Source organism: Miscanthus floridulus, chromosome 3 (assembly GCF_019320115.1).
Source record: "Miscanthus floridulus cultivar M001 chromosome 3, ASM1932011v1, whole genome shotgun sequence".
Classification (NCBI taxonomy): domain Eukaryota; kingdom Viridiplantae; phylum Streptophyta; class Magnoliopsida; order Poales; family Poaceae; genus Miscanthus; species Miscanthus floridulus.
Genome location: NC_089582.1, coordinates 10,868,928 through 10,896,606, shown reverse-complemented (window position 1 = coordinate 10,896,606; position 27,679 = coordinate 10,868,928). Strand labels below are relative to the sequence as shown.

The window sequence follows — 27,679 nt, the reverse complement described above, 5'->3', positions numbered from 1 at the left end:
GCGATATGGTAAATAATGAAGGGCTAACTGTTATTGCAAACTATAATGAACAACACCGTTTGACGTGTGTTTTGGCCTGTAACAATGAAGATCAGGAGCACTTTGATGACTGGTTACAAACCTCTGCAGTGTATTTTGGCCTGTAACAAAATGTTCAGGTGTATTGAAGATGACAACAATGCAAAAGCTAATGTTGCAGACTGGTTAGCAAACTTGTTTCTTTTGGATTGCATTGTAACTGTAATCTGAATATCCTATGTCCAGACTGAGTAAAAAAAATGCTAATGGTCCTGGTGAAACTTAATGGCATTCAGACAATCAGCTGTGTGATATGTCCAAATCCTACCGATTCAGAATTCTATGCGTTAACACGTTATAATATGGCAACTAAGATGTCACAGAACATCTAGAATCACTAACAGTTCTGTTTCTGATGAATCTAGCTAGTACTCCAGAAACGCGAGGGCAACAGTTAAACTCTTGACAAGGAATAACCAAGCATTCTAGATTCAAATGGAGTAGATCGTATGCCAAAATGATGTCATAACTCATAATCAAGATGTATCTAAGGAAGAACAGGACGCCTACCATGATAAATAAGTGTGACCCATTTCGTTGGATGTTCTACATCATCCAGCGTTCTGAGATATAAGGGAATTGACTGGACATACAGGCATTGGCAGCCGTCAACTGTCTTTGCTTTCCAAATAAACAGGTCAGCAGAGATGTGCAGTTAACAGCTGAAAGCAACAGGATTACAGTATCTCAGTACGCAACATCTTGTTATTACATAGTAGTACATAACTTTAAATTAAAAATAAAAAGGCAGCCTAAAAAAAGCAAAAATACGAGGATATCGCAGAAACAAATTTCGGAGTCTGCAGTTCACAAATACCGTAGTAAAGTACTGTACTGCATATCACAAGCAAGGTCGTATCAAGAATATGATAGACTATAAGTCAGAGAATGAAAATCTCTCATCATAATCAGACCGACATCCAATTCAGATTCAGCTGCAGGTTGGACTGATACCGCTGCCACTAGCTGTAAGAAGAAATCCGATGCAGAACACAAGCAGGGGGTATTTGTCGGAGCAGAACCAGCACGGTATAAGGGCAATCTGCGTGGCAGGTCGAGACCAGGAGCAGAGTCCTTGCAGGGAGAGTCAGGGCACAGGGCATCTCGCACTAGCAGGCAGCGTCAACTGGGAACGGTTTGGATTTCGCTGGAAACAACGCAAGAAAAGAGACGAGCTGTAAGCATAAAACATGCATGCTGACAACAAACTACGCTAAAAAATAGATAACTTATGGTGCGCGAGCAGGAGCAGGACTGACCTGTTGTCGGCCGTTGTGATCACTTGGGAGCTCTCTTCGGCGTCATCAGGTTGCGGTTTGGTTGCTTCCACTTCAACACCGGATCTGATGACATCCCCCAGGTCAAGGTGGCTCTGTCCCCACGACAGTCGCAGCACGGGCTTATTGGGGTGTTGGTTGAGTTCCGCCTGCAGCATATTAAGCCCTGCCATCTTGTAGATGTTAGCAAATGAAATCTCCTTGAGCCTTGGAAGGTGCTTGATACCAATAATCCCTGACTTTAGCCGGGACTGAGCGATATGTATGCTTTCCATGTGGGGCGAGGCGTCCTCCTCAAACCTCATCTCTGTCAATTTATATTCATGTTCTTGACAAACAAGTTTCCTGAGACTTGGGAATGCTCCAGTTCTGAATGTTAGTTTCTCCCCAGTATATGCATTATCAATTAGCTGAAGGAGCATAAGCTGGGGCAGTGCCCCAAGTATCTGCAGGTCCTTTAGGTTGCTGTGTCGTAAGTAAATCTTCACCAACTGTGTAAGACTCCCAAACCAAGCGGGTGTCACCTGCAGCTTTCCAATCAACTTTAGGCTCCTTAGCAGCGGGGGAGGGGACAGAGGAGAACCTAGCCACTCAAGTGTTCCCCAACAAACAGAATTATAATTACTATCCACGTGGACAGAGCGGAGAGAGACAAGCTTCACAAGGGCTTTGCAAAAGGCCGTGCATTTTCCCTTTGCTGCCCCACTTGTCGTCACGCTTAATTTTCTTAGCTGACTTAGTTCACCCAACTCTTCAATTGCTTTCGTACTAGTGCCCTTGAGATCCACAACCTCTAGGATCTGCAGCACTTTTAGGTTGCCGATTCCTCTTGGCACCCGCACACCTGGTACTTCTGGATAAGAGAAGACCAAGTGTGCCTCAGCAATCATTTCATTGCGGTCTTCAGAATCAACTAGGGGTGTGAACATTATGGGCGCCAGGCACAATACCTTTTTCATGCAATCCAATAGGTACCTGGGGTCAAAATCATAAACCCCGATGGGTTTGGTACAACGGAGGCTTCGAAGACTCTGCAGTTTAGTGACTTCAGTTGGTAGTGCTGAAATACAACTACCTCTTAGATCCAGGACTTGCAAGCTCTGTAATTTTCCGATACATCTGGGAAATGCATAAATATTTGAATGACGACGGAGTGAACCATCATACTGAGCATTTACATATTTCAAGTGGCGCAATAATCCAATGTTGTCTATGTCTTTTTGCGCAATTTTGAACTGTGCATCCTTCAGATCCAATGTTCTTAACATCCTCAACTCCGGTGAACAAAGTGAAGGTGCGGGCTTCATTGGTCTCTCACCAAAGGAAGTTAATGATCGGACACAGCTCCAATCCACTCCAACATTTGTGCAGCTCTTGCCATTGTATGCCACATGACGGAATTTCTCTCCAACTACTACTCCAGCTACATTGTCTTCTGTCAAGTAAACAAAATTCTCCTCTCTGGATATTGAGATTATTGTATCACGCACGATATCATGAACACGGCAGCTCTTAACAACTCCTTCGAAATTTACTCTTGCTGGTAGAATCATGCTTCGGCTGATTAGCTGCTGAAAGTAACTTTCTCCAACTTCCTCAACTGTTACTCGACCCCTGGCAGTAACCAGCCCCTCTGCAATCCACCTATCTACCAGACGCCTCCTTTTAATTTCAAAGTCCTCAGGAAAAATGCTTAGGTATAGAAAGCATGGCTTGAGATGAGATGGCAAATGATTGTAGCTAAGGGTTACTATCCTTCGCACAGGTTCGAGGCCTGGGTTACTCTCAAGCTCTGAATGGAGTTGGTTATAAAATTTGCCCCACTCCTCTATCTTCTTACTAGCAAGGATGCCTCCTACTGTGAGGATAGCCAGTGGTAAACAACCACACTTGTTTGCCAGTTGTGTTACTGTGTCCCTCAAATTCTCAGTATTTTCCAGGTCTTTGGGATCTTTCTGTGCCTTCCTTAGTAGCAACTCTATGGCATCATCTAACTGTAGGGGTTTGAGATGGTAGACAAGAGATTCAGCGGAACTGCATCCATTTGCTATCTCAGCATTACGTGTTGTTACTATGATCCGACTACCTTTGTTATTGGTGCTTGGAAAAGCAATCTCGTTAATCCAATTCCATGCTTCAATGGTCCACAAGTCATCAAGAACAACAAAGTACCTTTTATGTTGTAGCCCTTCTTTGAGACAGATGGCAAGGTCATTTACTGGATGATTCAAGTATTTCTTCAACGATTCTTCACCCAACAGTTGCCTAATCATACTTTGGAGAAGCTCTGTCTTCGGAAAAGATTGTGATACAGTGATCCATGCACAACACGAGAAGTTCTTTGCAACATCTTCCTTGCTTTCATATATCTTCCTGGCAAGAGTAGTTTTACCCAAACCGCCCATGCCGACTAAATAGATCACACGTGCATGTCCATCATCGGCACGAACTTCTTTTATCATGTCGAGCAACTTCTTCTTTGGTTCGTCAAAGCCTACAAGCTGTGCTTCATTAATGTTGATAGCCGAGTGGCTGCGAATATCTTCCAAGTAGAACTCTGTCTCATCCGTGGTGTTGTTTGCCTCTGTCTTGATTAAGTTGTAGCGTGTGTTCCTCTTGCTCACTTCTTCAACTCTTGCCTTGAGATTGCGAATCTGGACAGCAATCCGGTGACGGTCTTTGAGCTTCATCATCTGTTGTGACAGGCTTTGGCTTCCCACATGTACTGTGAACTCGTCAAGGCAATCTTCAATGTCGTATGACAGATCTCGTACTTGCTTTGCCCAGACCTTTACCAGTTTATCTTTTTTCTTGGTTACTTCAGGGCCCACCAGGAACGCTTGCATAGTTTCTAGCTCATCTTTCATGAACCTGCAGTCAACCAGGATTTTGATGAAATTTAATCTTTTTCAACTTTTGGAGAAATTGTTACTATCAGGGGAATTTCGTTCCTATTTCACATTTTTGTGCTTCTTTATTAAAAATGATTCTAAACTATTACCACACTTAAAAAAATATTGCTCACTCTCGGACATTCTTTTGGTGTGAAAAAACAGATTGGATTCTAGGAAAAATGTGACAGCTAGTCAGTTGTATTACCAGCTCCCTAATGTCTTCATTTGTGATCAAGATATAGTATAGTTGTGCGTTTGCTTAGTGGAGGTAAAGCAAGCAAGCATGGATAATATATTTTAATCATATATACTACATGGAGATAAAGCAAGGCAATCAGTATTGTATTTGGCATTGTATGGGGTATGTTTGGTATCATTGCTAGGTTTGCTATTATTTGGCAAGTTTGGTATCAACCTAGCTCAGGTAGCCTAGCTTGGCCTAGCCGACGCGAATAACGAGAACCTTACTTAGCTTGACAAGTCGATTTGGCTCTCAGGCGGGCAAGAAAAACTCATGAAGCCCTAAGAAACTCAGTGATACGGCATGGGTGGGCTAATCGGTGAGGAAAGCGTAGTGGTGAGCGTAGGAAAAATTGGCATTTAGTCAGAGAACACAGAGGATAGCGATGAACTGGTGGAAGGTCGTGGTCAACGGCGGCGAAAGAACCCGTCGCCACCGTCAAAGAGGAAACCCACACCTACTACACGGGAGGGTTTATTCTCTTTGATGATTAAAATCCAAACTAAGGTGCCCTTTATATTTTAGGTGCACCTCCTAATCAACAAACTTGCCCAACAAATCTTCCTAATTTCCCTCTCGTCACCACCATCTTGATCGGCATGCCTCCAATGTCGCTCTAGCCACAGTTTGGGCTGGCCAGTTGCTTAGAATGACGGCGATATTGGCGTCCCATGAAGGAGTCCACAACGCTTCACTCCTCCATGACAAAAATCTCGTCCTCGAGTTGAAACTCCAGGTAGCAGTCCTTACTTTAGGTCGTTTTTAGTTTAGGGATTTTTCGAGTTGATTCATTCCAATGCGAAGTCCCCTTCATGGGTATGTAGGAAATAGCTACTTCCAAGTGAATCTTCCCTATATACCTAAAACCTATTTTATTATGATCCATTTTGGTCTTAAATATGTCTGTCTTGGCTACCCGTGACTTGCGTTGACCTATCCCTACTACTTAGTTATTAGATTACCCTTTTATACCTATTAGAAACCCTAGCTAGCTTGTAAACACCTATCTCGTGCTTGACTTTATACCGACCTAAACATGAACAATATGCCTACCTTTTTTATGTTTCTCAACAATTGTTGGTGGTGACAACAAACCATATGCCAACAAACAACTCCTTAAAATGCTTATATGTATACAGCTTGGCCTTGCTATTCACAAATGTCAATCAACTTCTCCTACTTCTATACTTGCCTCTTAGTAAGAAGGAGCTCCCATCCAAGTCATGCACCTAGGAACGAATGTTGTTGTGGAGCCTGTCGAAAATCCTCTTTATGTGATACCGACACGTATTTGCTACTTTGTTGCTTCAAAATCATGTTCTGGCTATTATATTAAGTAAGGGCAAGTCAGAAATCTGTCATGCTCTTATTGCGGATGGAGTGAGCCTATAAACAGCGAGGAATTAATTGAATGGATTCAGGTATAAGAGGGAGATGTATAAGGCTAACCAGATCCCCTTGGAAAGTACCCGGAGTTCGAGACGGAAGCTTTGCTTTCTTAAGGAATCTTCTTTGGTTTGAATATTCACTTAAGACCATTCTAAGGCTCCTTTTCGCCATGCATAAACTAAACCAACAACTAGGATAAGCACAAAAATGAAAGCTTCGATAAAAACGGATACATCCAATACGTCGAAACTCATTGCCCAAGGGGTAGAGAAAGATTGTTTCCACATCAAAAATAGCAAAAGACTCCCATGTGTAGTGTGGCCCTCCCAATGGACAAAGAGCTGCCACTAGCTATGGTTGAGATGGACACGCACAATCTTGGTGGATGTCGGAACCACACAACCATGAAGCAAGGGCGATAGTGGGAACCATCGCTATCAGCGGAGCACCCTCATACTTTTCATGAGGGCGACATGGAACACACATCATGAATCTTGTCCTCCTTCGATAGCTACAGACTATAGGTGATGGTACCTAGGTGTTCGATGACTTGATACGGCACAAAGAAGCATGGGCCAAGCTTGTACAGGGAAGCTTGAGTGATCCTAGACATCGTCCGGTGGTAAAGACAAAGCCACACCCAATCACCAACAACGAACTCCACAAGGCACCTCTTGTCTTACTGGTGCTTCATCACATCTTGGGCCAGTAGTAGGTGTTCCTGTAATTTAGCGAGGAACTCATCTTTCTTCATCATCTGAGGATTCACAATCGCCATCTTGGTTGTCCTCGGCGAAAGCACTGGTTGTGACCACACCCATAGACCACTTCGAATGGCGTAGCATGAAAGGTCGACTAGTACTATCAGGATGCAAACAAGATACCTCAAAGCATTGCCTTAAGAGCACTTAGGATGGCCCAGCTGGCCACGTCCCAGTTGAACATGGCTCACCTTGACCTCTCACCTCTGAGCCGTACGAGGTCTGCCTCGACCTCTCCCACCTCTCACGCTGCATAGTATCACGACCACCCCTTTCCTTAGCCGCTAAGGAAAGGACGAGAGGTGGGTAACGCATTCATTATGCCTGCCCAGATGAGACGCGCATGCGTACTCCGCCAAGTACTAGAAGGATGGTAGCCCCTCTGACCGTCCAGCCCTAGGGCAGAGCGATGCCTTGGTTAGCACTCTGCTGATGGATAAGACCACACCAAGGCATAGCTATGTCACGCCACTTGGCTCGGCACCGCCCAAATCCTGTCCAACTTGATGGACGGGCGTACCATCATACCCGCCACGACATGGAGCCACGACAAGAAGTCATCTCTCCACTCTAACCTGATCCTATGCCCCCGATCCGACCCTAGGAGGTCAGGGCAACGGGATCCCGACCCTAGGAACAGGCAGCCCACGAAGGGACAAGCCACTCTCCCCATACAGTGACATCACAACTTCTCCCAGAAGAAGCGGAGCGCTAGGACGAAGGCCACAACGATAGCAAGCAAGCCATACAGGGCAAGGGAGTTGGTCAGCAACCAAACTCCCCATGTGCTGCCATGGCCGGAATAGTACCTCCACCGTACGATGCCCCATGGCCTAAGGAGCAAGCACAAGATGACCATGCCTCGATGACAATACTAGATAAATAGCTTAGCAAGCACGCTAGCTTCCCCATCCCTCGGGCTCCTAGACACTCGGACTGGGAGAACCCTACTCTGCATGTAATCTAACCCCACGACTATATAAGGGGAGCCAGGCCTTCCTCCATAGAAAAAGAGAGGGATCGACCGATCAAGAAATCCATCTAAAGAACAACTCAAGATCGAACTTCCTACAATCAACTTCCCCTTCCTCGAACTCTTTCTTCCAGTAGGACCCTGTTGTAAGCCTTTTGGAGCACTTTGGCATTGAGGGACACATACTCATAGGTCTCTGGCAACTAGACATAGGGCTCAGTCCCGAACCAGTATAAATCCTCTGTGTTCTAAGTGCTTTCCATCGAATCCCTTGAGCAGCGCGGTGATAAATTTACTAGTCGGTTCTGAAAACACCAACAGTTGGCACGCTAGGTAGGGGAAAGTCGCACACTCATAGTTGACTTGCAAATTTCAAGTAGGAGTCATGCGAGGATTAGGAACCGTTGGAAGAAGTCTTAGGACCTAGGGATTCGACCATGCTCAAGCATGCCTGTGGTTTAGAATGGCACTACACTGTAAAATACCTCTATATATAGTAGCTTCCACCCTGCTATAAATAAATGCCGCTTCACGGTAGTAGAACTCCGCTAGACATGTTGAGCCTATGGCTATGCCCTTCGGGCCACTACTGTAAGACCTTATTTTAAATATCAATAAAGCTTAGAAATTTTATCCTATATGTGTGTGCCATTTCTGTTATTTGGTGCATACTTGTACGTGATCCTAGTGCAAGTACAGATGCACTTTGGACTCTTAGAATGAGGCGATGACATTTACTTTAGTAGTAAAGTGGTTTCTCTCTTGCGTAACTAGTTGGCTTATGTAGCCTTGCTAGTTATATTGCTTATTTTGCGTAGCTAAGTAATTGTTGAGCTCTCTAGTTTTGCTTGTGTAGCCTTGCTATTGAGTTGTGCTAGTGAGCTTAGGCTTTGTGCACTTTGCATCACTAGTATGTGTAGGAGCTCCCCGGTTGTTGGAGTACAAGTTGCATAGGTTTGTGTGACCTTACTAACTAGAATTGTTTAGGTGAGCTCTACCTAGCCCGGCACCTTAGTTGCTCATATTAGGATCTTTGTAAGGTGCTTGTGAATATAGATAGAGGGGTGTAGTCTTGGCTAGACCGATAGTTGTAATTATGTATTTGTTTCGAGGTGGCACGGTTAATTTTAGAAAGGACTATTCACCCCTCCTCAGTCCGCCATCTCGACCTATCTGGCAGTGAATAGCCTTCTACATCCCCTCATGGCTGGCTTCATGGGTGTTGTGCAGAAGCTGAGGCTACTGGGTGAACAAATAGCATTGCCCATTCTGGTGCTTCTTTGACATCTCCTTGGGCGTCAAGCTACAGAAGTGAGGGTGTGGCCCGTCTAGCCTGCCATCGGTAGGCATTGCCGAGGGTGCCACCATGGTGGTTGCGGGAGTTGCGTGGCTGCACAGAGTCATCTTGGTCATGCCATAGGTGATGACTGAACCCGCCTCCTGCTGGTGGCATTCATACTCCCACGCCAAGCTCATGGTCATCTATAGATTAGATGGACACTAGAGTTCGACATCAGAACACAATGGCTGGCCCAAGCCAGCCATGAAGAGGTCGATCATGTGCTATGAGGTCAGATGTTTGCAGTGTCAAAGGAGTGCGAGGAAGCTTCGTTATTAATCCTCCATGGACCACGGAGCTAGAGCTATGTAGGGCCTTCAACTCACCGAGGGCATTAGAGCAGATCGGAGACTGAAGCACAAATTGATGAACTCGATGAAGGGCGGCCAGGAGACAATGTAAAGTCGCATTCCATCTTATAGTACTAGTCCATCACCGCCCCACCAAGATGGAGAGATGCCATCCATGCCTCCTCCACAAGCATGCGATGGCCATAGAAGACGTTGTCGAATTTAATTTGTTCAGCCATGTCAATGGATCAGACTCATTGTTGTATGATGGAAAGTTGCGTTTTGAGTGGCAAGGGCAGCCATAGCAACCATCATGATCATAGTAGCGATCGTGGCAAAAAAAATCATCGCAACTTCCACCACCGTCGTCGCTGCCACCGTCGCCACCACCACCATTGCCACCACCGCCACCATGGTGGTGTCAGCCTTTGGCAATGGAATCATCGGTGAGGCCACTGGTATCCTCACCCAACTGAACTTTTTTGGTGCACGCAATCCAATTGTCATGGGAGTCCACCTGATTGTTGAGAGTGGTAAGATGGGCTAGGATGCGATCCAATTTGGCTGCCAAATCCATATGATCGGGAGGGCCGGACATGGTACATGCCCTAGCTGTGGTCTAACATGGTGTTGGCGCACACTAGTTGGCCGCCCATGCCATCTCTGACCTACGCACCCTCCATGAAGAGCTGCTATAGTCCTACAATGACATCTTGGCTGAGCCCCGTAGCCTTCCACTTGAATGCCGCCATGACCTTCGCATCCACCTAATGCCCAACGCTATGCTCTAGCATCAGTAGTCATGCGACTGTACCGCTATCCACACCTCTTGAAGGGCGACATTGAATGCCAGTGTGAGGATATGCTCACCCAAGGGATCATCCGGGTGTCAACATCACCATTTTCCATCCCAGTGCTCTGGGACAAAAGCATGATGGTAGTTGGCGCTTCTGCATCGGCTACCGTGCCCTCAGTGACAAGACGGTCAAGGACAAATTCCCTATGCCATTGATGAGCTACCACTAGTTGTGCATGCACCCTAACAATGTCACCAAGATGGTTTTCCAAACCCACCGGGGCCACTTCAAGTTCCTCGTCATGCCAATCGGCCTCGTGAACGCCCCGGTGACTTTCTAGGCTTTGATGAACGATCTTCTTAAAGCATTCATCCACTACTCTATACTTGTATATTTTTATGATATTCTTGTGTATGGCTTTTATTAGGCTGAGCACTTATAGCATCTGAAGACCATGCGGCAACAGATGCGTGACCACCACATCTTTGCCAAACATTCCAAGTGCTTCTTTGGTGAGTACACTGTGGCATACCTCTGCCATATCATATCAGCCAAGGGCATTGCCATGGATCTAGACCAAGTGGCGGTGGTGTAGGCGTAGCTGTGCTTGAGCACACAACATTCTCTACGAAGCTTCCTAGGCCTCACTAGGTATTATCGAAAGTTCATCGCCGGCTATGGTGGTGTGGCCAGCCCTTTGATGGGGCTACTCAAGCACGAGGCATTCACATGCATTGGTGGGATAATCAAAGAGTAGAAAGTAGTGGTGAGCGTTGGAGTAACTATGAATGAGGAAGAGAACATAGAGGATAGTGAGGAACTTGTGGAGGGTCATGGTCGACGGTCGCGGCAGTGGGCAGAAGAACCTAGCACCACCGTCGAAGACAAACTCACGCCCAACACAGGAAGGTTTATTCTCTTCGATGATTACAATCTAATCTAAAGTGCCCTTTATATTTTATAGGTACACCTCCAAATCAACAAACTTGCCTAATAAATCTTCCTAATTTCCCTCCCACGCGTCACCACCATCCTGATTGGCATGCTGCCGATGTCACCCTAGCCACAGCTTGGCTGGCTTGTTGCTTAGTGCCAGTATTGACGGCCCGCAAAGGAGGCTAGAATAGTCAGACAAGGCATCCAAATAAGCAAGCTTGTTTTATATCCTCGCTTGGTAAGGCTACACAATGATAAACAGCCTATTCTGACGCCAAAGGGTGTCTAGGTCACACACCAATAGGGCTAGCATGCCCAAAAGAGGTTGCAAATCAATCTACACACAGCAAGAACGCAGCGTTGTAATCGACGAAACCGATCTAGAGACCGGTTAGGCTGATGTCGAGCTCGTTCTAGGCTGAAAAGACTCTCAAACTTCTCCCAGGAAGACATGTCGGGGAGGAGCATGTGGAGGATGCCCTAGGACCAGCAAGGCCGCCTAGGACGCCGACAGAACTAGTTGGGAGACGTGCCGAACAGCAGGAGGGGTTGGAAAAGGGGTAAAAGTGTTTGGTAGATTGGTTTGTTTGATGATTGGATAGATGGGAATTCAATCGGTCGTGATCCTCAATTGGCCGTGGTCTTATCCCAGTAGAAAACAAGTCCATATCATAATCTCCAAGTTTCTCATGTCCAAAAATACCAAAAACCGACTTTTAGAAGTCTCCTAGTCGATTTCCAGACACGAGTCGACTTAGCCGACTGGGGAGTTGGCTAAGACGACTTTCACGGGCCTGGGTGCCTTGGCCGGCTATTAGAGGGGAGTCGGCTTAGCCGACTCACGGACTCAGCCAGAGTACGTGCTGCTGGGTTGGCTAAGCCGACTGGGGCGGCTCGCTGTCTTCTCCGCGTGTTCTGTTCATTATTTTGTCGCATCACTTGGCCACCAACATATATACAATGTACACAATTTGTTGGAGACACTACCAAAACGTCAAATTTGCCGAGTGTTTTTGTGTTTGCCGAGTGTTTTCTCTCGGGCACTCGGCAAACAAGTTCTTTGCCGAGTGCTGCCATAAAAACACTCGGTAAAGAGGTGGTTTGCCGAGTGTAAAAAAACACTCGGCAAAGATGGGGTTTGCCAAGTGTTTTTTTTACACTCGCCAAAGGGAAAAATATTTTTTATGGGAAAGAAAGAGAAGAAAAAAATAAAAATAAAAAATCTTTGCCGAGTGCCCAGATCTAGGACACTCAGCAAAGTAAAAAATATTTTTTTCTGGGAAAGAAAGAGAAGAAAAATAATGAAAAAAAATCTTTGCCGAGTGCCTAGATCTAGGACACTCGGCAAAGTAAAAAAAAATATTTTTTTCCTGGGAAAGAAAGAGAAGAAAAAAAATGAAAAAAAAATCTTTGACGAGTGTCTAGATTTGGGGCACTCGGCAAACGAAAAAAAATCCTTTTTTAACCCCAACGCCGCGGGCTCCCCTTCTCCCCGCGCCGTCCGCACGCCCCCTCCCATTCTCGGCCCCCTCCCCGTGCACCTCCCTCGCACTGCCCCCTCCTCCCTCTCGGCGCCGGCGTGGCCCCGCCCTCCCCTCCTCCCTCTCCGGCGCCGGCGCGGCCTGCCCTCCTGTCCTCCCTCGCCGGCGCAGCCCGCCCTCCCCTCCTGCCTCGCTGGCGCACCTCCCTCCCTCCTCCACCGCCTCCACCAGATCCGGCCCCCCGCAGGGGCGGATCCGGCGACGGTGGCGCACAGGGAGGCTGGATCCTACCCCGGCGTGGTCGCCCCCTCCTCTCCCTCTCTTCCCACCACCGGCGCCCCTCCCCTCCTCTCCCTCCTCTCTCTTCCCCGGCAGCGGATTCGGCGCGGCCGCCCCCTCCTCTCTCTTCCCTAGATCCAGCCCCGCGCGCGGCCGCCCCCTCCTCTCCCTCCTCTCTCTTCCCCGACGCCCCTCCCCCTCCTCTCTCTTCCCCGGCGGTGGATCCGACGCGGCCGCCCCCTCCTCTCCCTCTCTTCCCACCGCCGGCGCCCCTCTCCCTCCTCTCACTTCCCCGGCGGTAGATCTGGCCCGGCCACCCCCTCTCTCCCTCTCTTCCCCGGATCCGGCGGCCGCGCCCTCCTCTCCCTCTCTTCCCCGGCATGGCGGGTGGTGGCATGGTGGTGGTGGCCGGTGGTGGCGGGCGGCAGTGGCGCGGTGGTGGCTCGTGGCCTCCAGATCTAGGTGCCTTTTTTTGTGGTGGCTTTTTTTTATTTTTCGAAAAAAATGTTTGCCGAGTGTATTTTGGGCACTCGGCGAAGTCTTTGCCGAGTGTCTGACAAAAAACACTCGGCAAAGTCTGTTTGCCGAGTAAAATTTCACCGAGTGTCGTTTGCCGAGTGTGACACTCGGCAAACCCTTTACCGAGTCTGACACTCGGCAAACCCTTTGCCGAGTGTTTTGCAAATCTCCTGATTCCCATAGTGAGATGCCTATAATCTACCTTGGGGACATTTTGGGGTGTCTAACACAAGGTAAGAAAATATTGCTAGCTAGGCGTTTGGTTTCGTTGACCCACCTTGTCCCCTTCCCGAGGTAGAAAGGAAGTGATGAGTAGCAGGCTGTCAGTTAGCTAGAGGCAACTGAAAGGAGCCTGCGATGGTTTGGTGAGCTGCAGCCCCAATCGGACAATCCAGTGTGAGGGTCTGAGGTATAGATGTCCAACGGGCCGGGCCGGCCCGGCACGGCCCGATGAGGGTCGGGCCGACAAGGCACGACGTGCCCTGCGGGCCGTGCCGCCATGGGCTTCGTGCCTGGCCGTCGGCCCAAGAACGGCCGGCTAGGCCATTTTTCGTGCTGGCCCGACCCGAGAAGCATGGCTAATCCAGCGTGCCAGGCCGGCCCAAGGCCCACTACACCGATAGAGAGAGAGGGGGAGGCTAGGGCGCCAGGCTGCTGTCGTTGCTTTGGAAGGCCATGGACGACGCGACCTCTCCATCCACGGAGGATGAGCGATGAGGAGGCCGGATCCATGGAGAACGAGGCCGGATCAGCGCAGAGGAGGCATGTGGAGGAGCAGCAGCGCGTGGTGGTGAGGAGGAGCCGAGGAGGTGGCCACTGTCGATGGAGGCGGGTTGGAGTGGAGGTGGGATTCGGTGAGCCGCGGGGAGGCAGAAGCTCGAGGCGTCGGTGGCCAGCGGGGCGGAGCTCGAGCACGATGCGCTCGCACCCAAGGCGTGGCCTCGTGGAGGGACGGGAGGAGAGGAGCCTGAGGTAGGTCGCGGATGGCCACCGTGGCGTTCTGCAGCTTGTGCGCAAGGAGGAGGCGGGTGGTTGTAGGGCGGAGAAGCAGGTGAACAGCGGGGAAGGAGAAGGCCGCGTCCACGCCGCGCATGTGTGGAGTCACGTTGCGTCCGCGCGTGTGCGGTGCGGGGAACGGGAGGTGGCGGCGGGGAGGGGGAGCCGGAGTGGAGTTAGGGTTCGGCCGGGAGTTGGATTATGCTGCGGGCTGCGGCTGCGCGGGCCATATGAGGAGGGGGGTCGGGGGGAGGCGAGGACGACGCTGGGCCAGCCGCGCTAGGCCGCGCTGGGCCACGGGGAGGGGAGGAGGAGTGAGGAGGGGGAGGGGGGAGGCCGGGCCGCTGCCGGGCAGGCTGACGCAGGCCGGGCCGTGCCGTGCTAGCCCATGGGCCTGAGCAGCGGCCCAGGCACGGCCTGCTCCCTCGGGTTGGGCTAGCCCGGGCCCACATGTCATCAGGCCGTGCCGTGCTCGTGTCGGGCTAAAAAAGCGGGCTTCGTGCCATGCCGTCGTGCACTAGTAGAGAACAGACCTTTGATCCTCGGCCAAAATGGGCTCTAGTCCTGGCATTTTTGCGCCCGGGACTAGAGAGACCTTTAGTCCCGGTTGGTGGCTCCAACCGGGACTAAAGGTCCCTGCCCAACGGCTACTGCGCTAGACAGAGGTGGCAGGGACCTTTAGTCCCGGTTGGAGCCACCAACCGGGACTAAAGATAGACTTTTACTCCAGGTTGGTGGCTCCAACCGGGAGTAAAGGTCTACTCCCGGGCCGTGGCTGCGCCGGGGGTTGGAAAGTTACCTTTAGTCCTGGTTGGAGCCACCAACCGGGACTAAAGGTCCCCCCTTTATATCCCGGCCGTCTCCTTCTTCCTCCCCGAGCCCGAGCTCAGCACATTTTGAAGCTCACTGCACTAGTGTTCTTGCTTCCTCCCTCCATTATTCCTCCATCCATTCTTCGATTCCTCCATCGATTTCTTCGATTCCTCCGTCGATTCTTCAGTTGTAAAGGTTACCAATCTCATACTCTTATTTTTCTTCATTGGTTTATCTCATATTGTTCACTATATATATATTGTTTTTATGGTGTTTTTTTTGTAAACAATTTGAGCTCAAAATAACTTATAGTTTGCATATTTGGATGAAGAAAGGTTAAAGTAGGTATTTAAAATTAGTATTCACTTTTTATTTCTAGCTTGCATAGCGCACTTCATTGTTTAGAGATATAGATAATTTTATAGTTTCTTAATTTTATTTGTTTATAAAATGAGAAATTTATAGTGTATTAAAAATGAGTATAGAGAGTAGATGGCAACTGCTTCCGGGTCCTCGGCCACTCATGGGTTTCCAAAGCCACTTAGGCCGGGCCTCCCTCTCATTCCATGCGGCAAGTGTCGTGATGAGATGAAGATTGTGATGGAGTACCGAGTGAAGAAGGAGGGTCCCAACAAGGGTCGTATCTTCTACAAGTGTCCGGATCGCAATGTGAGTTATTTTATCGTATTTTATGATTATGGTTAGTTTATACCTATTTTCATGATGGTTGTGATTAAAGTTCTAATTTTTTGTTTTAATTTCAGTGGGATGGCAGTGGACGATGTTCAGGCTTCTACTGGGAGGAAGAGTATGTTGAACTCGTGCAAAAATATCTTGCACAACAGGCAGATACGACGGCTAATGAGGCAATGATCCAGCCGAAGAAGCCCAAAGATGTTGCACAATCGGGGGATCTGTCTATTTTAGTTGAGATTGGTCGCGAAATCCTTGTGCTCCTGAAATGTATTTTAGCTTTAGTTCTTTTAGTGGTAGTTGGGATTGTCTACATTGTAGTGATGCTTTCATAAATTTGTACCTTTTGTGGTGGCACGCATGTTGTATAAATAATTAATTATGATCTAGGTTTTAATATGGTATTTATGTCATGTAATGCAGATGAGCCGGCATTGGATGTACAATGCTGATCGCCGCTCCTAAGAGTTCATTGACGGCGTGCATTCTTTGTTACGTGCGGCCGAGGCAAACAAACGCGATGGTTTCATGTGCTGCCCATGTGCCATATATAAGAATACGGTGGAATATCCTTGCTCAAGGACTCTTCATTCACACTTATTCAAGTCGGGTTTCATGCCAAACTATATTTGTTGGACGAAGCACGGAGAAACCGGTGTTGTAATGGAAGAAGGTGAAGAAGAACAATGGGACGACAATGATATTATTCCCGATGGTGCGTGCTTCAATGATACTGCAATGGGAGAAGCTGAAGAAGAGGTAGCCGCAGAAGATGAGCCTGCTGATGATCTTTGTCAGGTCATTCGTGACGCACAAAGAGAATGTGAAAGTGAAAAGGAGAAGATCAAGTTCGAGCGGATGCTAGAAGATCACAAGAAATTGTTGTACCCAACTTGTGATGCAGGGCAGAAAAAGTTGGGAACCACACTAGAATTGCTGCAATGGAAGGCAAAGAATGGTGTATCTGACAAGAGATTTGGAGAGTTACTAAAAATCTAAAAGAAGATGCTTCCGAAGGACAATGAATTGCCCGCCACTACCTACGAAGCAAAACAAGTTGTCTGTCCTATGGGGCTAGAAATCGAGAAGATACATGCATGTCCTAATGACTGCATCCTCTACCGTGGCAAAGAGTACGAGAAATTGGATGCATGCCCGGTATGCCATACATCGCGGTATAAGATCAGGCGAGATGACCCTGGTGATGTTGAGGGCGAACGTCCGCGGAAGAAAATCCCTGCCAAGGTTATGTGGTATGCTCCTATAATACCAAGCTTGAAACGTCTATTCAGAAACAAAGAACATGCAAAATTGTTGCGATGGCACAAAGAAGACCGTAAGGTAGACAATATGTTGAGACACCCTGCTGATGGGTCCCAGTGGAGAGCAATCGACAGAGAATTCCCGGAGTTTGCAAATGACGCAAGAAACTTAAGGTTTGCTTTAAGTACAGATGGTATCAATCCTTTTGGAGAGCAGAACAGTAGTCATAGCACTTGGCCTGTTACTCTAAGTATCTACAACCTTCCTCCTTGGTTATGCATGAAGCGGAAGTTCATTATGATGCCTGTGCTCATCCAAGGCCCAAAGCAACCTGGCAATGACATCGATGTGTACCTGAGACCACTTATTGATGAACTTCTCATTTTGTGGAATAAAGAAGGTGTACGTGTGTGGGATGAGTACAAACAGGAACACTTTGATCTGCGAGCATTGTTGTTCGTAACAATCAATGATTGGCCTACTCTAAGTAATCTTTCAGGACAGTCAAACAAGGGATATAATGCATGCACACACTGCTTCGGTGATATTAGAGGTGTATTCTTGAAAAAATGTCGAAAGGTCGTATACCTTGGCCATCGTCGATTTCTTCCTGCAAATCATCCCGTAAGAAAGAAAGGCAAGCATTTTAAAGGGAAGGCAGACCACCTGACCAAGCCTCGCAACCGAACCGGTAAGGATGTACTCGATATGGTCAATGATGTTAAAGTCATCTTTGGAAAAGGACATGGCAGCCAACCTGTTCCGAACGACGCTAACGGTCACGCACCCATGTGGAAGAAGAAATCCATATTTTGGGAGCTACCCTATTGGCAAGTCCTAGAGGTCCGCAGCTCGATCGACGTGATGCACCTGACGAAGAATCTTTGTGTGAACCTGCTAGGCTTCATGGGTGTGTATGGAAAGCCTAAGGACACATTTGAAGCACGACAGGACCTGTGTTGTTTGAGAGAAAGAGACAACCTACATCCAGAGAAGACAGATGATGGACGTCATTACTTACGTCCTGCCAGCTACACTCTAAGCAAAGAGGAGAAGGAAATCATGTTTGAATGCTTAAACAACATCAAGGTACCATCTGGATTCTCCTCGAATATAAAGGGTATTATAAATGTGCCAGAGAAGAAATTCTGTAACTTAAAGTCCCATGACTATCACGTTCTCATGACGCAATTACTTCCAGTTGCATTAAGAGGAATTCTACCTCCAAATGTATGTCTAGCCACCGTGAAGCTATGTACATTCCTCAATGCAATTTCTCATAAGGCAATTGATCCAACTGATCTAGCTAAACTACAGAATGATGTGGTTCAATGTATCGTCAGCTTTGAGTTGGTGTTCCCTCCTTCCTTCTTTGATATCATGACACACCTCCTAGTTCACCTAGTCAAGGAGATTTTCATTCTCGGTCCTGTGTTCCTACACAACATGTTCCCCTTAGAGAGATTCATGGGAGTCCTGAAGAAATATGTTCACAACCGTGCTTGCCCAGAAGGAAGCATCGCCAAGGGCTATGGAACAGAAGAGGTCATTGAGTTCTGTGTTGACTTTATTCCTGACCTTGACTCGATTGGTGTTCCTGAATCGAGACATGAGGGGAGACTAAGCGGAAAGGGGACACTAGGGAGGAAAACATATATTGGTACGGAGGATGATTATTTCAATAAAGCGTACTACACAGTTCTACAGAACTCCTCTTTGGTAGATCCGTATATTGAGACACACAAGGATCTCTTACGATCCGAGTTTCCAGGGAAGACTGAAGCTTAGATTACACGTAAGCACATGGAAACTTTCGACGGTTGGTTGCGAAAAAAATGTCAAGGTGATGAGAGCATCCATGAGCAACTGTATTTATTGGCTATGCAACCATCATGGCATATCATCATATACAAAGGGTACGAGATAAATGGGAACATATTCTACACAGTAGCCCAAGATAAAAGGAGTACCAACCAAAACAGTGGTGTCCGCATAGATGCCACAGACCCGAATGGGAATAAGCAGACATATTATGGCCGCATAGATAAAATATGGGAACTAGAATATGCACCTACTTTGAAGATCCCATTGTTCAAGTGCCAATGGGTCAAGGTGACCGGAGGCGGGGTAACAGTAGACAACGAGTATGGAATGACAACAGTAGACCTTAGTAATATTGGGTACAAAGACGAACCATTCGTTCTTGCCAAGGATGTGAATCAGGTGTTCTATGTCAATGATATGTCTACCAAACCAAAAAGAGGGAAAAACGATAATGACTCAACCAAAGAGCCAAAGCGCCACATAATTCTTTCAGGGAAAAGAGTCATCGTGGGAATTGAGGACAAGTCGGACATGTCAGAAGATTATGAAAAGGATGACCGAATTCCGCCCGTCAAAGTGAACAAAGACCCTATCATCTTGGTAAATGATGAGGACACTCCATGGTTACGACGCGATCATAACCAAGGGACATACGTAAAGAAGAAGTTCATTGCTGAGCCCACTTGATGATATAGTGATTTAATGTAGTGTGTGTTTGAGATATTATGTAATAATTATGAATTCAGATGTTTATTATGTTATGTTTCAAATTAAATCAATATTTGATTTGGTGGGATTTCTCTCTCGAAAAGTTAAATTAGGATATTGAGTGATGAAAAATTAAAATATTAACGTTAAAATGATGTGAAATCAAATTTTCTATCCAAAACCAATAGTTTTAATAATTTTAATTAAACACTACATTTTTGCATTAACGAAATAATAAATATTAGTTACATTATGTTTTATAATTATAACAAAAACTAAAAAAGTTAGGTTATAGATTTTTCCTACGTGCAATAAAGAAAAAGAAAATCCATATTTTTAACAAAATAATTTTATGCCTTTTATTTAATTTACTATGTATTTAACAAGACTATTGCATTTCTATTAAAAAAATTTGCTCAAAACAGGCGGGAAACGAAACTGCAGCCCACCTTTACTCCTGGGTGGGAAGCCCATCCGGGAGTAAAGGTGGGCTGCAGTTTCGTGGCCCGCCAAAAAAACCTTTGCTCCCGGTGCGTGTTACCAACCGGGAGTAAAGGTATTTTTGTCCCGGCTGGTGGCTAGCATCAGGAGTAAATCTCCCTGGTATATAAGCGCCAGTGACTGGCGCAGATCGATCCCCTCCTTTTCTTCCTCGTCGAACACCGCCGCCCTTTCTCTCTTCTTCCTCGCGCCGCTGCCGATTCGTCTTCCCCTGCCGGCGCTACCGCACGCCTGTCGCTGCCACACACCGGTCGCCACCCCGCCTCGAACACCGACGCTGCTGCACACCGGTCGCCACCCCGCCCGACGCAGGTCGCCCGGCCCCCGCGCATCAGCCTGCTGCCGCGACACCGGAGCCCGTGCCTCGCCTCGCGCGGCCACCGACGCCTCTCCGGCCGCCCCCAACACCGAAGAGCCGGCCAGCCTGCGACACCGGAGCCCGCCCCGCCTCGCCTCGCGCAGTACGCCGGCTAGCCGGCCGCCTCGCCTCAGTCGCCTCGTGCGCACGGCCGTCGACGCTGCGCCGCTGGTCTTCCTCATCACCGCGCCCCCAACACCGGCCCGCCTCACGTCGTCGTCGTCAGCAGAGACAGTAGTGTGCGCGCCCCCGACGCCGGTCGCCACCGCGCCGACACGGCCCGGCCCGCTCTGCTACGCCGACCACCGCCCCGGCCCACTCTGCGCCGACGTCGAGACCACGCCGCTCGTCTTGCCGTACGTCCTTGTCCTCGATCGCGATCCCTATGTTTTCTTCATTTGTATTCATATGCATGTATATATACGTCATGGAGCACTGCCGCCCTTGTTCGCCCATGCGTTTCTATGTATACGGCAGAGCACCGCCGCCCTCATTCGCCCTAGGGTTTAGGGTTTATACGGTGGAGCACCGCCGCCCTCGTTCGCCCTAGGGTTTAGGGTTTATACGGCGGAGCACCGCCGCCCTCGTTCGCCTTAGGGTTTAGGGTTTATATGGTGGAGCACCACCGCCCTCGTTCGCCCTAGGGTTTAGGGTTTATACGGCGGAGCACCGCCGCCCTTGGTCACCCATGTGTACAAACATATATACGGCGGAGCGGAGCACCACCACTCTCGTCACACCGCCCTCTCTCGCGGCCTAGTCGATCAACATTCGTATTATCGTTATCGTTAACGCTAAATAATCACACTAGGGCGAATTGCGTCGGTGACTAGGGCGAACCACGTTGTTGATGTCACCGACGTGGTTCGCCCTAGTCACCGACGCAATTCGCCCTTGGCCGTTTATGTATAGCCCTAATTTGCCCTAGTACTGACACAGTTCGCCCTAGTGTGGCGAATTGCGTCCGTGACCGAGGGGCAAGATTTAATAATGCATATTGTTCGTAGATTTTACGCATGTAAGCAAAGATTTGATGTACTATATATTGGTTTTGTTTTTTGAAGCTAGATGGCCGACCCGAGAAACATGGATGAGGAGTTGATGATGAATTTGATCAACACTGGCACTCAAGTTGCCGGCGATGATGGTGCTAAAAATAACGTGCAAAATGAGCAACAAGATATTGGCCAAGTATATATTTTTTATTATTAGCTATATATATTATCATATGTCTTATGTGTGCTCATGACATTAAAAATAATGTTTATGTTTTGTAGCCCTCTGGATCGACATCAACAACTACAACGAAGAGTAAAAATATTCGAGGTCCCAAAAAGCCATTGGAGGGCCGCTTCATCATCTCGGAGTTCAATGTGGATACAGGCGAACCGAGGGGGCCAAATAAAACGAAATTCGTGCACCACTGTGGTTACCTTGTAAGGGACCGGCTCCCGATCAGTACCCGTGAATGGAAGAAGAAGACCAATGCTCCTCATATCAGTTTTGTCTCCGATCGTGACAAGACGTTAATTTGGAATGATGTCTTGGAACATTTCACGCTCCAAACAGATGGTTATGATGATATAATAGATGGTGATGAATTGAAGGAGCGAGTTAGGGATTGGGCAATGAAGAAGATGGCCACCCAGTTTCAGACTTAGAAGAAACACCTATACACGACGTATGTCAAGAAGAACATAGCACCAGATTTCACTGTTCCAGGCCCGATCTCAAAGCAGAGGCCCTATTGGGATGAGTTTGTACAGTACAAGACGTCGGAAGAGGGTGTGAGTCGGGTGATAAAGAACCATTGTAATGCCCAACAGAAGACATACCACCATAACTTGGGATCAGGTGGCTACCCGACTGCCATTAAGAAGTGGAACAAAATGGAAGCAGACCTTCTTGCCAAGGGTATCACACCAGAATCACTCGAGAGGAGAGAGCGTGCAAAGAATTGGTTTTTCGCTCATGGGGGGACACTGGACCAGGAGACAGGGAAGTGCGTTTATGGCGCAAGACTGCAAGAAGCAGCAGAAAGATTGTTTTATGCTCAGAGAGCTACTGCTAGTGGTGCGTTCAGGCCCAACAGAGAGAAGGATGAACTGACATACGCCATCGGGACTATTGAACACGGTGGCCGAACTAGAGGCAAAGGAAGTGTCTCATGAGAGCATGGATTCCCTCAGGACAGACCTTCCTACAGAAGCCGCCAGAGAAAGAAGGAAGAAGAGGCACAGCGGCTCCAGAGGTTGGAGGAAGCGGTGCGTGAAGCACAGGAGCGGGAAAAAAACCTTGAAGCGAGAATGCAGGAGAAAATCAGAAGGCAAGTGCAAATAGCAGTGAGTGCAAGCAAGCAGGCATCAGAGCCAGGAAGCAAGCAGGCATCAGTGAGTGCTCAGTTGAAAAGCAGCTGCGCTTCCACGGAGATACCAAATCAAGGGGACACAGGACTGCACTTCCCTGTGGATGACGTCACTGAACCTTGTACATCGTGTGAGCTACACATTCCGAAGGGGAATTCCACAATCAAGGTGGCTATCGGTCTTGTTAATCCTATCGACCGAACCAAGACACCAAGGATTCATGGGAATATAATCCAAGAAGGATATGCTACCATCTCGGTAGATAAAGCTGAAAAAGGTTTTAGTGATTTGCCTCTTGACATTCTTGGAGGTGATGGCGAGAAGACTCTAGGAGAAGCAGAGAAGACATTTATTCTATGGCGCAAGCGCTACATCATCATTCCTGGGATGTCGCCTCCACCTCCTCCTGAACTACCTCACCATAGGTGCGGATGAAAACACTACATCATTAATTTATATTGGCTTAAATAATTAACAATCTGCTCATAATAATATGTCATTCCTTTTTTTGTAGCAGATCCTCCCCCAACCTAAGTCCAATTGTTCAATCGCCAGATCATCATAGTGCTCTGTACGAAGACAATGTGTTGGAAGGCGAGGCTGCATCCACACCATCTCCAAGGAGGTCTCCAACGCCGTAGCCACCACCTCCAAGGAGGTCTCCAACGCCGCTGCGACCACCTCCAAGGAGGTCTCCAACGCCTCCCCTGCCCCCGCCTACCAAGAAGCCAAGTACTAGCAAGAGGCTAGCCTCGCAAACGAAGAACCAGCCCCCGCTGGCAAAGATAGCCATCGTGAAACCAAGGGCTATTCCCAAAATAATATCTGAAGAGAAGGAAGAAGTAACTGATGCATATAAAAAAGATATGTCCAGATTCTATGACAAACTTAAAAAGGATCAAGAAGCAAGGAGAAACCCGGAGAAACCGTACTTCTTTGTAGCTCCAGATATTCTAAGAAAAAAGGTGGCTTCTTACCAGCAACAACAGCGGGAATCTCGTAAGCCGTCCAAAGCAACGTTAACGGACTATGACCGCACTCTCACCAAGTCAATTGAGGCGGCACAGAAAAAGAAGCGGGTAGGGAAAGGAGTTGCACAACTCGGACAACAATCGCACCAATCAGTCCCCCCGCTAGTTGTTGGTAATGAATATGGTTCGAATTTAGTATTAATGCAGCAGGCAAACATACCTCCGGATGTCGATTTGGATCACCTTGGTGAATTTATTGAAGAGACTGGTCTCGACCTTTACCATATGTTTGGTGATGGAAACATTGAGAGTGCGGCGGAGGTTGATATTTGGAAGAAAAAATTTGTACTATGCCAGAGTCTATACAACCCTCAAGCCTTAGGTGATCTGGGGACGCAAATGTACCTGCTAAACAAGTGGTACATGCAGGCGTCTACCGGTGGAGACTTCTGCGTTGGTGTCAGAATTAGAGACGAACATTGGTTCCGTGGCGATGATGTTATGTATGTTGACTTTGCATAATTTCATCAACTATGCCACCTGATCTCTCTGGACAAAGTTATCATTAGCTGCTATTGCCTGTAAGTAATAATTATTTCGATCTTTTATTAAACTCATCATATATGTGTATATGCATATAAATTATCCTAACAATTACTATATATATGCAGATTTACAATGACAGAGCGCAGAAAGAAAGGCTACAATGAAATTGGTTTTGTTGATCCCCATATAGTATTCAAAGACCCAGTTACTCCAAAGCCTAATTGGAAGTCTGAGTCAGAGAGTAACCTCATGAACTTCTTAGTGAACCAACGCCACAAGAAGGATATACTCTTCCCCTACAACTTCAAGTGAGTGTTAATAATGTCGATCATCCTTAATGGCTCATATGTTGATTCTAGTTAATTAATGAGTGTTATGCGTTATATCCTATAAACACATGCAGCAATCACTGGATATTGATGGACATCGATCTGGTGAAAAGTCACTTGATAATCTATGACTCGATGAGAAAACCACAACAAGACTACCAAGATATGATAGATATTATCCAGAGGTAATTTCGGTATCTCTAGCAACTATATATACACACAAACATGATGATTAACTATATCTGATGACGTGGCAAATTTTTTATTGGGCAGTGTTTGGAAAACCTTTATTGAGAAGCAACACATGGGAAAATGCAAAGCGCTACTGAATGTAATCCCTTTGAAAGTAAGTCCCCTAAATCGCATCATCTTTATTAATTAAACATATAGCTTTCACCGGATCACCAGATTAGATGACAAATCTTTTTCTCGTAAAGTAGTGTCTGAGGCAGGAACAGGGGAACAACTACTGTGGTTACTATGTTTGCGAGTTTATCAAGTAGGTCTCCCAAAGAACTCCTACAGAGAGACTCAAAGTACGTTAAAAATACACTATATATTCATTTAATTATTATTATTGATTGTGTTACTATGTCTTTATATATATATATATATATATATATATGTATGTATGTATGTATGTATGTACATATATTAATTTATTTTCCTTTAATTCAAACCTGTAGGCTCGATGGTTGGAGGAAAAGATCATACGGCAAGACCAGTTCAAAGCAATTCAAGAGTCTATAGCCAGATTTTTTAATGACTAGGTCATCGATTCCAAGGGCGAGTTCTACTTCGACCCAACACTGCCATGGAAGCCAAGCTAGAGGATGAGAGGAAACTTGTTATATCACAACAACTGTAATGCAATCTTTTGTAATATATGCACATGAAATAATATAATGTAAAATACACATATGCATGCATGCATGTATATATATATATATATATATATATATATATATATATATATATATATAGTTCTATGCTTGAATTGTGTCATTTAATACGTTCATTGTGCTTGAACCGAAACATACTATACGCGCGTATAAATGTATTATTAGCAGTGTACAATACGACTTCGAAAACCTATTTTGAAAAGAAAACAAAAAAATGAAAAGAAAAGAAAAAAGAAAAAATATAACCTTTAGTCAGGCACCTTTAGTCCCGGTTGGTGTTACCCACCCCCTTTAGTCCCGATTCCTGACCCGAGACTAAAGGACCCCCTTTAGTCCCGGATGCTTGCTCCCGGGTGGGGAACCGGGACTAGGGGGGGTTCCCCACCGGGAGTAAAGCTCTGTTCTCTACAAATGGTGCCTCGGGCTGTATGGACAACTATATAGTCCGAGGGACGACACTAGCGGAGTCCTCCATCTCGCCGGCGGGGAACTCAAGCTTGAGGTCATGGTGTGGTCCTGCAGGTCCATGGACCATGGCTCAGATCTGGGCAACGTGGACGCTGAACTCGCAGCACAGCCTCGTTGCTGCTGCCCGTGGGCGTTTCTGAGCTGGAGTAGAGTGCGGGCAAAGACGAGATCTGGCTCGCCCGCACGGCCAAGAAAAAGGTTTCCACTGGCTAGGACGTGTGAGCTTTCTTGGAGAGCAACATAAAAGCAAGCTTTTTGCCTGCCTGCCAAACGTCAAGCCTCGCTATGTACATATCCAGCCCATCCCAGCAAATAAAGGTCACCAAGCAAATAAAGGAACACAAGTCAAGAGCGAGTAACGGCGCCAAAGGCGGTCACGGACGTACGTACCAGATCTCGTTCTGCACCCCCATGAGCAGGCTCATCTCTTCGGAGGCGGCCACCGAGGCCTTGCTGACGGCGCTCCCCAGCATGGACCTCGCCATGCTCAGCACCGTCTCCGCCATCTCCACCCTCTCTCTCCCTCTGCAGCTAGACGAAGCTCGCAACAACACTGATGAGGGCAGGTCAGGTAGCCCCAGGTCTTGCATTGGTGGGTTTATTTGATGTAAAGCATTCTAGCACCACTAATTGCCAGGCCCCATTCACACTGATTAAAAAACGGTTGCCCGGATCACCACACCGAAGCAAGGAATCCGGTTGGCGCGGAATTTCTCCCTAAGAAATTTGGGCCGGCAGGGTAGGTTTTGGCGGTCAGCGATTTGTCACCATCTGTGGTGGTGCCGGTCGGAAGAGGAAGCGAGAACGTTGGCACGCCAAGAAGATGGTGACTCTGAAGGTCAAGGCTGCAGCAGAAGCAATGTCATCAGCAGCAGAAAACAGGACGGAGGACGGGAACTCTTCAAGCCAGTAAAATGGATGAGCTGTGTGTGTCACGTGCTGTCCTAAACAGTTTTAGAAAACTGTTTTAAAAAGTTTTGAGATTCAATTTTTTATTTTTTCCAAATAATATTGACTTCAAATAAAAAACTTCTCGACTACAATATTTTTAGACCCTAAACACATATTTGGGACTATTAAGAACTATAACTTTCGTATAGACATGTCCTAACCTTCGAGAGTACCCAATAATCCCTCCCAATCCATAATTTTTTAGAAGAATAAAAAAAATTCATCTCCAACAACTATCAAACTCTTTCGGCACTTGGGAAAAAAATCCGCTTAAAGTTGCACGGTCTCCAGGTTTCGCGTAACGCAGTTTGGCCGCGTGGTTTCCTCTTCGCGCGCGGGAGTTTGCGGCGACCGCCAACCGGGTCTCCTTCGTGCGTATGCGCGTGATGCGGCAGCGGTCCGTCCACCGCGCCAGTGACACTGACACCCTGCCGATGCGCATCTACTCGCCCTCCCAATCCGCACTCAACGCCCTGCGCAACTCCGGCATCGCCCTCACCTCGACACCGGCAACGGCGATGAGCTTGGCCGGCTTGCGGGCAGCGCCTCAATCGTACGCGGCGTCGTGGGTGCAGAACAACGTGAAGCCCTACTACCCCGCCGTCAACATCAAGTACATCGCCGTCGGCAACGAGGTGCAGGGCGGCGCGACGCAGAGCATCCTCCCGGCGGTGCGCTTCGACGTGGTCGCCAACTCCTACCTGCCCTCCAGCGGCTCGTTCACGGAGGGGTACAT

The 27,679-nt window shown here is 47.5% G+C and overlaps 1 protein-coding gene across 1 annotated transcript; it reads right to left on the bottom strand.

Annotated features, from left to right (window-relative positions):
* LOC136541363 (disease resistance protein RPM1-like) lies at window positions 1–26,498 on the bottom strand. Its single transcript, XM_066533205.1, has 3 exons — window positions 26,383–26,498; window positions 1,338–4,226; window positions 1–1,225 (listed from the first exon to the last, which is right to left on the bottom strand). Exons 1-3 carry the CDS (start codon window positions 26,496–26,498, stop codon window positions 1,201–1,203), a joined length of 3,030 nt encoding a protein of 1,009 aa, XP_066389302.1. The 3' UTR covers window positions 1–1,200.
* Between the last annotated feature and the right edge of the window lie 1,181 nt (window positions 26,499–27,679).

What these genes read in the sequence shown, in the direction of transcription:
- LOC136541363 (XM_066533205.1), bottom strand. Translation starts at nt 26,498, where the DNA reads ATGGCGGAGACGGTGCTGAGCATGGCGAGGTCCATGCTGGGGAGCGCC. An exon ending in GGGGTGCAGAACGAGATCTG is followed by an intron (nt 4,227 to 26,382) that starts GTACGTACGTCC and finishes GGTTGACTGCAG; the next exon opens with GTTCATGAAAGATGAGCTAG. An exon ending in ATCACAACGGCCGACAACAG is followed by an intron (nt 1,226 to 1,337) that starts GTCAGTCCTGCT and finishes CGTTGTTTCCAG; the next exon opens with CGAAATCCAAACCGTTCCCA.